The 11473-nt window shown below is 37.5% G+C and overlaps 1 protein-coding gene across 1 annotated transcript; it reads left to right on the forward strand.

Moving 5' to 3' along the window:
- The first annotated feature begins 597 nt into the window (after positions 1-597).
- On the forward strand, positions 598-9087 carry CENPN (centromere protein N). The gene is made up of 8 exons (XM_072422799.1): positions 598-654; positions 816-892; positions 2675-2845; positions 3750-3851; positions 4732-4789; positions 5726-5838; positions 6303-6420; positions 6709-9087. Exons 1-8 carry the CDS (start codon positions 639-641, stop codon positions 6825-6827), a joined length of 774 nt encoding a protein of 257 aa, XP_072278900.1. The 5' UTR covers positions 598-638; the 3' UTR covers positions 6828-9087.
- Positions 9088-11473: the final 2386 nt, after the last annotated feature.

Raw genomic sequence — 11473 nt, forward strand, 5'->3', positions numbered from 1 at the left:
CATCAATGTTTGCAAAAAGGAAGCTGAAGACAGGGAAATGATTACCTGGCAGAAAGGCAAGATGATTGCCCTGAGATGGCATGACAAGAAAGATGTGTGCCTGATGAGTACTGTCCATAGTGCCTACACTGTTATGGTACACACAAAAGGTGGTAAATAAATCATGAAGCCACAAGTGGTGATTGACTACATTAACACCATAGGAGGTGTTGACAGAGCTGATCAAACAATGACATTCCACCCTGCAATGAGAAAACAGCAAAAAAGTACTACAAAAAGATTTTCAGGCATCTTGTTGAACAATGCTTGTGGAATGCCTACATTCTCTACAAGCAAAAGAGTGACAGGCCTGTGAATCATTCTGACATAATTTGGAAAGTTTTTAAATCTATTGTCAATAACCACCAAACACCATCAATAAACCTGGACGTCGTGATGTTGCTGTTGTCAACCCGGATCGCCTGCCTGGTCATCACTTCACAGAGTACATCCAGCACATCTAATAAAAAATAATAGAATAGAATTTTAGTGCCTTGTTTTAATATGTTTTCCAGTTCCTTGCAATCACAACTTGTATGCTTCTGTTTTTCACAGATAATCATTCTAATGCTAAAAAGAAAACTTGGGATGTCTATCAGATGTCCAAGCCAACAGGTAAATATTATTGTAATATGTTATTGGATGTCTAAGCCAACAAGTAATTTCTGATATGTTTCTATATTTTTGACTCTCTTACAAGAGTAATTTTTGTCCCAAAGTTTGTTACTTGGAAATTGTCTTCCTTTTTTGAAGATTAACCTCCTATTTATCCCCAGATTCGGAAATGAATCACATCGATGTATCAGAATTCAAGGCACGATTCAAGAAGACCATCCATTCAGTTATGAAAAATGTAAGATACTACAAGGTTTATCCTGAGCAGTTTTATAGAATTTTTTTTTTTTTTAAGAAAATTTTTTTAATAAGAAATACCAAGGAATGTACAAAAATCGCAAATGGTAGAAAATATTGTATGATACATCAGACAATGCAAACAAGACATCAGAAACATGTAAATAGTAACAATTAGTAAAAAACATTACTTAAAACAAAACCCGGGCATTTCCATTTTCCAATTTTTTAATTAGGTAAGAACCTAGGAGCTAGGGAACTAGAAAAGGGGATCTGTAAATACATACATAACTCCATTACAACAAAAACACATGAATGAATCATAATAATTCAGGGGTGAAGGTGTCAGTTCAGCCAGAGATTGTTGTAGTAGACTAGTACATTCTACAGATGTGTAGAATTGGATCCAGTGAGACCATGTCTGGATAAATTTGTCACATCTATTGGCATCAGTAGAAATCATATCCTCCATGTAGTAAATGTCAGCTACCCATTTCAGCCAGTGTTCTGGTGTCTGTGGGGTATCACTCTTCCAGCAAGCTGGTATACATGTCTTTGCCGCAATCAAGAGACGTCTTAGCAGCGAACGTTTGTACACCTTCTTTGACAAATCGGTTTTATAGAATGTTAAACATTTCATTAACTATGAGCCCTAAATGTGCGTAACAGTATTCAAACAGGCTCTTCAAGAAGAATTGAAGGGATAGTTGTTACAGCTGAACGTCTCTTACCTGTTTTTCTGACTGTCTACTTGGCCTTTACTAATTCTGCTGCCCCCGGATGTCTGGTTTAGAGGAGCACGGGCTGCTCATAGCCTTTGAGTGGGCTTTAGGAGTAAAAGTAGAGACAAGTTATTATTTATTAGATTGATTCCGCTAAAATGATTGAATAACAGTTGTAAATCATTCACTCTCTATTCAGTTAATGTAGAGAAACGTTTGATCGCTTATTGATTGATTAGTCACGGTGGAGTTATAGTTGCATGCAGCTGCTTTAATTGAGGTATAGGTCCTTAAAGGTAAATTGCTTTTGTCATGATCAAAGATCCAAATCTAAAGGAAGCTTGTCCTTTGTTTTATACCTCAGGCAGTGTGAGCCCTAAAAATGAGGCACAGAATCCATTGAACTACCTGGCATTAACCAGAGCACCCCACAATAGTTGATGGGATTTGTTACAGACAGTTCCCAGGTTGTGACCCTTTGACATGGCGATACTTCTAGCTATACAGCAAGGTATCAGGTCTACAGGTAATTTCAGAGTCAGGAACAAGCCAAATTTAAAGGCAGGCTGTAATCAGGTGTAGTTAGGCCAAAACAGGGGGCCACACCTGAAAAAGCAGCATAAAAATTTGTGGGTTCACTCTCATTGCCCAGGGGGGTACAAAGATCACTGATTTAAGACAGAAGAGAGCTCCGTATTAGTATAGTTCAAATGCCATGTGACATGCGTCTCTGCCTATATTGGTCAGACCAACCAAGAAGTGCTGAAACCTGAAGGAATGGGCGGCAGGATGCTAGACTGAGGGCCTGGAAGGTACAATTTTAGAGAAGTGCAGAAGCGGACTTTCTATTGAAAAACATAGTTGTCTAGCAACCCCAGTATTCTCCTAAAAGTATATTTTTACACCACTACTCCAGAGGAAGTATTCGTCCAGTGACGTCCGTACTCCTGATCTTCTTGCTTGTTTTATATCTGTGACGTACAAAATGTAGTATGTCTTTAGTACCCTTATAAGCTCAGATTTAAAAGAAAAACTGACTTTTTTTTTCTTTTTCCTTTTAGGTAACTATTCACTTCAAAGATTTTGGGGATGGCATGTGGATCCGCATAGCTTGGGGTCAAACTAGTATGAAGCCTAATCAATACAGACCCACATTTGTTGTATACCACACCCAGACACCCTATGTCTTTATTACAAGTCTTTTAAATACCTTCCGGCCTGTCTTGTGTCAGGTATGTAGTTCAGCCTACTTCTGGAGAAATTTGGCCATGCAAATCCTGTAGTCTAGATTTTCTAACTTATCATATAGCTTTTATGTATGGATCTTACATATGCTTCTTTTACCTAAAAAATTAGAGTGCAGCTATCTATGTAAACCATACTAATAAATTCTGGTTGCTCACCTTTGGTCTGGTAAATGAAACAGAAATCTGTTTCAAAATACCTGTTGATCTCAGAAATCCAATGGGTTTTTCAACTTTGTTTCAAGCAATGTTTTAAGAGTTCAGTTTAGTTAATCTCTAAACTACAAATTATCCCCCCCATGCCATGGTATGAAAGTGAGGAGACAGGAAGGAGTTCTGCGTAATTGCTGTCCTGGGGTGACACCATTCCTTCATAAATACCGTACAAAGGATAAGTGTTGTTTGTATGACAGAATGTCATGGTCAGGATCATCAAGAACAAATGCTGAAAAAAAGAAATGAATGCAGTCATCGTATATAGATGGAGATGAATTCCTTGGATTGCTGGAATGAAATTACTCTACTGCTCATTCCCAGGGATTTTAACATTCATGGGCAGTTATCCAGAAGAAAACCAAGTTAAGATGTGCTAATGGACATTGCATTGCTTGAGAAAGTATTGCTTAATTTAGCTTCACTTTAGTTTGTTGTCCATTTCCACACCAAGGTTAAGATCTTCTTTCTAAGTTTTCAGCAATTTTACATATATGCTAACCTAACCATAAATCCTAACATTTATAATGTACTGTGGAGTGTTGCAATGCTCAAAAGTTGTGAGTATTCATAAAGCAAAAGTTTTGAGTTTATGCTTTTGGTGCCATTTGTTGCATTTAATGTGATTAACCTTCCATATTGTAATCATGGTATAAACTTTTACACCTTACTTTTGTAGGCACTGTTAAGCGCAGCTAAATATAGTCAGATTCAGGAGATGGAACTGAAAAGTCGATGTTTAGATTCCCTGAAAGACTTAGTCTTTAAGAGATTCACTCAGGTAAGTCTATCCTGTCTGTACATTTGTGTTTTTCTCATCTTATTTCCTCAGCAATGGGGCAGCTTTGTAGGGGTCGCTAAAAAGTAGAAATTATGTTACTCTATACAGTATGGGGAAAAGCACAGGTTCATTTTACTATTAGTGTGGGTGGTACTTTTGTCATTTCTGACCACTTTATTAGATCTATGTTTCTTTTTCAGGCCTGGTTCTAAACCATTTCAGCAGGTGGGAAAGTCATCAGGAAATCCTGAGTTTGTATCTCTGTATCTTGAACAGCTTTCTCATAAGGTAAAAGTAATGAATGACTTTCATTCCCACCTACTGTTAAACTTTAGAATCACTTCTGAAAAAAAAAAACTTCCTGTCCAAGTGTTTCTTTATTTAGATTACATTATTTAGATTTACTGGTAGAATTTCAGTCCACAGTCATACTTCCTGTGGCTCTGCTGTGAAGTCATGAAGTTGAGAAAAATTTGAAATTACAATTAGGAGGTTAAAATCAGTCATTTTTCACCCATATGGCAAACGTAACGTCCAAGTGAAATTTACTTGAATATGTTCCCAACAAAAGGTGTTTTTTTTTTTTTTTTTTTAGAAAGCAGCCACAAAGTTGAAAAGCCTGTCCCCTGTTAGCATGCTGAAAGGGACCCTTGTTTTTGTGTCAAAGGTTTGCTAGTTTGATATGCTGGTACACAAAAGGTAAGGGTCCTTCTCTGCAGACCTAAATGTGAGACATTAGAGCCTCAGTGTTGTGCTCTGGAAAAAAAAGTCAGCAGTGGCAGTGCCAATTATTACTTGCTTGGAATATGGGGTTCAGCCAAAAAACTAGCAATGTTAATTTTTTGTAATTTGTTTTTACTGCATATTTATTTTAAAACAGAATTTACATGCATATCATCCAAGACCCCTTCAAGAAAGAAACTATTCACCAGCCATAGGTAAAGTATGCTCAATGTTGAAATGTTTTTTTTTTTTTTCTTAAGTATATGCCAGTGTATTCTATTGTGTGATTATGAGAAATGTCTACACCACGGGTGCCCAAAAGGTGGATTGCGATCTACAGGTAGATCGGTAAGCCTTGCCTTTCAAAATAAATTGTACCGCACACAGGAGTTAAGTCCACTTATATAAGTTTTTATTCTTGGTAGATCATTTTGACTTGGTCATTTTAAAAGTAGCTCGCAAGCCAAAGAACTGTGGGCACCCCTGGTCTACACCTGGGGGAGAAGGATCAAAGTAGGCCTGCTTTGCATTTATTTAAGCTACGTACACACGTCAGATTTTTATCGCCCGATAATCGGCATCGGCCAATTATCGGGCGAAAATCTGCCGTGTACAGACAGACGCCGTCCGACGACCGCCCTGGCGGGACGATGGACGACAGCCGATCGTAATGAAAGTGAAGGGGAGAGCGCGCAGCAGGGTGCCGCTCCGTCGCTCTCCCCCTCCCCTCTCCATAGAGCATGAACGGTGCTGTATGTACAGCATCGTTCATGCATCTTGCAGCCCCTTGTCGTTGGAAAGGATCGTGAAAGATCCTTTCCAACGACAAAAATTGGCAGTGTGTACGCAGCTTTAGAGCTCTGGTGGGTATTGTGCGCTACCTTATCATAGCATGTGTGCTATCCCACATAAAAAACAATGTATATCAAACTACTCATCGGTACATTAAAGATTACTAAGTAGTCATGGCAAACTTTCTGCATGCAAGAGAGCTTCACTTTTTACTGTTTTTTTTTTTTTTCTCCCATAACCCATTCCAAATTATCCATAACAAAATGTTAACAAAACATCTTCTGTTTCTTTTGTTATAAGAAGAAACTGTGTGGAGTTCACTTTTATGAATGTTTTTTTACTTTTATTTCTTTTTCTAGTGGATGCAAGGGTGACTTATGAAAACCTTAAGGAAAAGGAGAGGATTCATCATCTGACTCGTGAAACATTTGGAGATGGGCCGCTCCCCAAACTAGAAAATGCGTCATATAAGGTATAGAAATATAAATAAACTCAAAAGGAGCAGTGTCCAACACAGATTTTTGGGAAGATATTGTAGGCGGATGGCAGCCCCTGTATTGTGACCAAACTCTTCAATAACCACCCAAAAACAGCCGGGTGGTTTCTGAAAAGTGCCAGGTTGTGCGCCCGGCTAAAATGGGCTTTTTTCAGAATTTTGTACATACACTTATGTAGATCTGCATTGCATTCCGTGTAATAAAGATCTATCCTCTTGGTTCCCAGGGGTATATTTTTTACAAGCTTGTAACAACATCACTGATATAGGCAATGGGTAGCATGGGGGCACGAACCCCCATTTTTTTTTATTTTTTTTTTAAGTGATGTATTTAGTCTGCTCTGTTCACTACTCAGAACCCAGTTTGTTGCATCCAAATATCATTGTGTGTTTTATTAATTCTGGTGTATATAGCTAATTGCCTCCTATCACTGTAACAGCTGGAAACAACATTCAAAGGGGAACATGGCATCGCTGAAAAGATTGAACCCTTCCGATGTGTTGTCAAGTTCTCTAGCCCCAACCTCCTTGAGTCAATCAGGTCTCTGGCACCATCAGGTAACTGGCATCTTTTTAAAGTTTCTTTATTCCTAAGCAAGTCAAGTTTACACATTTCTATTCAAAGTGGAAATTCAGCATTACTTTTTGTGGAAGGGTTGCAAGGGCAGCAGAATTGTTTTTTTTTTTTTTTTTTTCAGTCCGCCTTGAGGAGTTTTCTTGGAGGTATAAAAGGAAGTGTTGGGGAGTCCCATCTCTTACTTTTGTGTGTTTGTGTTGGAAATGTTTTTTACACCTGTTCATGTTCTATTCAAGAATTTAATGTTTTTTTGTTTTTTTCCCCCACAGGTGTTGCAGAGGCTCCCATTTCAAGCCTATTGACGTGTATACCCCACAGAGCGAGAAATATGTTTAAAATCTCAGATAAGAAACCAATGCAGCCGACTAGCAGCCAGGCCACTAACTAATAAGACTGTGGCCCTGAGACAACATGTTTGGACTGTTCCTAACTGGGATATTTGGAAAGGAAGATAGCTTCCAATAAAGATGGAACACTTGCCTATCTTGCAGGGTCAGGTCAGAAAACCTGGATTGTCTGACCTCCGCCTTTGTGTTTGTTTTTACCAGCTGATGACCTGAGAAGTGGGATCAAGATCATTCACGTTCATCTGAGTCTGCTAAAGGGAGCCACATTCCTTGGGCTGCATGAGTAAACGTGTGAAGCAGATGTCCATAACGACCAATATTTCAGCTTTCTCTACAGGTGTCAGAGCAGTGTTCTTTTCACTATAAAATGAAGGTGTAAATCATTTTGTATAAATAATTTAACAGCAGTGCACTAGACTGAGCAGATCACTTGGCTTACAAATGTGAAATTCCTTTTGCATTTAACATAACATGAAAGTAAACTTATATGAACAAATGAGCATCATCCAAAGTAAAATTGTTCTATATAAGCCTGTTTTTAATGTGCAATTTTTTTTGTTTGAGATCAATAAATCTTGTGATCTGTGCAATCCAGTGTGCTCCTGTTATAGTGTGGTCATGCAGTTGGCAAAGGCTTTTGTGCAGCCTTTATCACAAAGCCTTGTTCACAATGGCTTCAGCATTTATAAGAGCAGTGTGTACAGCAAGACTCCAGCAGGTTCATTGAAGCTTTTAAATTAGCATTCAGTTCAGTTTGGAGAGGATAAACGTGGATCTTAAGGGAGTGTTGTCACTTGGAACAAGCTGCTAGTCACCTCACAACTACCCAGAAGCTTGCCAGCCACTTGGTAAAAAGACATTAGCCCTCCCATTAGGACCAATATTTATCATCCATACTGAATCTGAAGTTTTCCTAAAGTCTTCAAAAGAGCATCTAGAAGTTTACCAAAAGCTTTATAAATGCTTACTGCACATGCTAAAACCCAATTATCCTTTATGTGGGATTTACCACAGGGGTCGCATTTTGTACGTTTGTGTTTTTCTGACTATTTTGTATGTTGCATAAAATGATATATTTACAGCTCGGAATTATGTATATAATGCAGTTTCTGCAGATTTTAAGCGTCTTTGTTTTGCCATAACTTTGATACAGTTACAAAATTCTCACTGTTTTATTGTACAAATTGTGAGGTAAAATCAATTAAATTATTCAATATTTGTTTTTACTGGGCACCTTTCTGGTCATAGGATAGTATAGATCATTTTTAAACTAACAAAAGCCAGGTGGAGTATTGATGAATTGGTGGTGGGAGGGGGTCACAATAAATTGCAGACCTACTTACTGTATTTTATATCTATGATCTAATTGGACATACATTGTTTAATCATTTTATATATTTGCAAATAACCCTTTTTATATAGTCTAAACGTTTCCCCAGGTTTGCCTCTTTACAAATGCTGCAAATACAGAAGGATGGTTGATAAACCTACTAGAAATCCAAAGAACTCCTAACTTCCTGTAGTGAGCTGACAACTCTGCATCTGCTACACTGAAATCCCAAGAAGTGATATCTGCCCTGTAGTAAAAAATGACATTTTCTCCTCACTGCCATACCATAAAAACCTAGAGGTTTTGCTTTGTACATATATTTTTTTTTTGATATATATATATATATATATTTTTTAAATAGTGTTCCTAGTAATCATAACAACTAATCATATTTCACTTTTCTGTAATCAGGTTCGTTCATTTCTTCTTGCTATCTGCATCTTTACATTTTTGTCTTAAAAAAATAGCAATTCACCCATCCTGGGCTGTGAGGTTACCTAGGAATTCTGTGCCTTCAACCTCAAAACTGTATATCTGCAGTGCGAGACTAAGGCTCTTCCTCTGTCTGCTTGTTATAAAAAATTACTGATCACCTTGCTGGACCTGCTTATGTTTGTAAGCCAAGCTTTGTCTTTGCCAAGATGGCTGCCTTGTCAAAGAGACTGTGCATAGCAAAACTAAGTCAGCAAGATGAAGGGTGGCTACATGGGAGTTAAGCTTCTAGAGTTCACTTGTTCTACAAGTCTGCAGCCCATCAGTATGAGAATACATTCTTTGCCTTCTTTTAGGGTCTCACACCACTAACACAAACTGTGCACTTACATACAGGTGAAGACGTTAGGTGACTTTTAGTCTCTGCTGACTTGTCAGGAACAGACACAGAAAGCTGAATCTGTATCACTAGTGCTGGGCTGTGTAAGTTGTTGGGGTTATGGTTTTAGTATTTTAATAAAGTTTTTATACTATGTGGATTCTTCTTCCCTATGTTGGTGAATTATATGATAATTTAGGGATATTTCTTTCTTGTTGGTTGGGGTTTGTGTAGGAGTAGTACAAACAATGTATACCTTCAATTATTTATACTCTAATAAAAACTTTTTAAATATCCTTTAGGTCTTAGGGTACCCCTTCTATAATTAATACAGCCACAGCTCACAGTACATTAGTGTGATGGTCAGCAGGAACAATTCCTTCTACATTGCTGGCCAGACAGATAGCCGAAAAGATTGTTGGAGGTCCCTTTAAACTGACCTGTAAGGCACAAGTTGCTGATTGCTCAAGGAACCCCTAGAATCCTCTGGATCATCCCTAGGGTTCTGCAGAACCCTGGTTGAGAAACCTGCTTTAATAACCTAGTAATATGTGTTTAGATTAATATTTCAAGAAAGAAAAAGACTTTTTTCAGGCATATATGTATGCAAATGTGAATATAACAAATTCACATCAAGTGCAGTAAATAATACATACGATTTTTTTGAAAAGAAATTCTTTTCTTTTGGAATTACCTATAACTACACACAGACAAGATAATATGGCATATATTCTTTACTTTGTTCCCTTGTGACACACATATTTGAGGTATGTAATGGAGGTTGATAATAATGGATAGTATTGATGCTTTTTATAGCAAACTTCATATTGGTACTGTATTATAAAGTGACTTATTATATTAACTCTCAGTATTTGAGTTGTCATTTTTGTCAATATATATTCTCATATGTTACTACACATCTGCTCTGACATTCTCTGTACATCCCCTGATGAAGCCTAGTGGCGAAACGTGTCGGGATAGAGACGTCAAATATTTCCATTGCTTTACTATTTAGTCAGGCAACTGGTTGTCTAGTAAGAAAAGGCACACTCCCTGGAATTTCACCATCAGGGGAGCCTGATTCTCCCCTACTTTATATATACATTTGCATACTTGTATGTATGCCAAATATTTACAATTGACCTTTTCCACAAAAAAAAAAAAAAAAAACACTGTCTTTTTCTTTCTTGAAATTTTCTTATATGATGGCGCTATATAAATACTGTGTAATAATAATAATAATGTGTTTAATGGGGTTGGCAAACATCTTTCAAAACTAAATGGGTGGGACCACATTATTCCTTTTTGGTTCTCTGTTCAGATTATTAGGTATATAAGAGTCCTCGTCGCTAGATCAGGGCAATTTATATAAATATGCAGATTGGTGAATCAGTAGTTCCAGCCTTCCATGGCATTGTAGGTCTTTGAAGGGGGGTAAAAATAGTCTACAATAAACGTTTCATTCTTTATAGGTTTTCTATTTTTCTTGCAATATTTAAAAAAAAATATTGGACAGTCTCCCTCAGATTCCTGTATACAAGTGTCTCTGTAGTCTTGATGACTCTCCAGGCACTTTCTTTGGATACCAAGCTGTTCTGCTGCCCCCCACTCTGGGCTGAAGCTTTGAAGGAACTAACTGATAAACAACTGGCCAATAACTGATCATTGTAGTTACACTGCCGAATGCAAAGCTGGACAATTACTAGCTTTGTTAGAGTTTGTGTATATGGGCACTCATGATGTGTTGAAGACAGATCAGAGCTTGCAGATCCTACTTACAAATAATCCTCCATTGCATGTAAAGAAAAAACAGCTGATATAAATGGCTGCTCCTCTATAGGTATAAACCTATAAAGTAGCAACGGCTTACCCTGTTTTGCTTTTATCCCCTGGAAAAGTACAATTCCTCTATTTTGTCTTATATTATAGATCCTATGGATAAATATGATGCTATCACCCTTTAAACTCCTGGTTACGAGAGGGCTGTAAAAGAAATTCCAATGAGGTGACTCTAACTAATAAAGTCCATTCTACATGTATGAAGTTAAGTTCAATTTATCTTTAATAAAGGCCATCCTATTGCAATTTGCACTTAAAAAAATACCCTTCAGTGTTACTAAACCCCTCCCCTGTAGTGGTTGTGTCCTTTCAAAAATGTTACGGTGAGCATTAAAAAAATGTGACCTTTCTAATAGACTGAGGCCTGATTTATTTTTCTATGAAGTGATGCATAACAATCATGTATAATGTATTGTAATGTATACAATAATGTATTAACAATCATTTGCAAGAACTGTAAAGACTTATCTGGCCTGTGACCACATGACTAAAGTGAATACAGCTGTAATTAGGTCTATAGAATATGTGAAGGGAACAGCTAATGAAAATGAAGAAAGAAAAATGCAATATTATTACTTGCACATTATTCAGTTACAAGCACTCAGTGCACTTATGCACCTGTAATGAGCACAAACTACCACAAGAGGTCGGCATCCTCCATATAATATTCAGTAGTTTGCTGCTCCCTACTCCACTGATATCTTTGG

This window comes from Pyxicephalus adspersus, chromosome 9, assembly GCF_032062135.1.
Source record: "Pyxicephalus adspersus chromosome 9, UCB_Pads_2.0, whole genome shotgun sequence".
NCBI lineage: Eukaryota > Metazoa > Chordata > Amphibia > Anura > Pyxicephalidae > Pyxicephalus > Pyxicephalus adspersus.

What these genes read in the sequence shown, in the direction of transcription:
- CENPN (XM_072422799.1), top strand. An exon ending in TCCGGCCTGTCTTGTGTCAG is followed by an intron (nt 2,846 to 3,749) that starts GTATGTAGTTCA and finishes TTACTTTTGTAG; the next exon opens with GCACTGTTAAGCGCAGCTAA. An exon ending in AAACTATTCACCAGCCATAG is followed by an intron (nt 4,790 to 5,725) that starts GTAAAGTATGCT and finishes TTCTTTTTCTAG; the next exon opens with TGGATGCAAGGGTGACTTAT.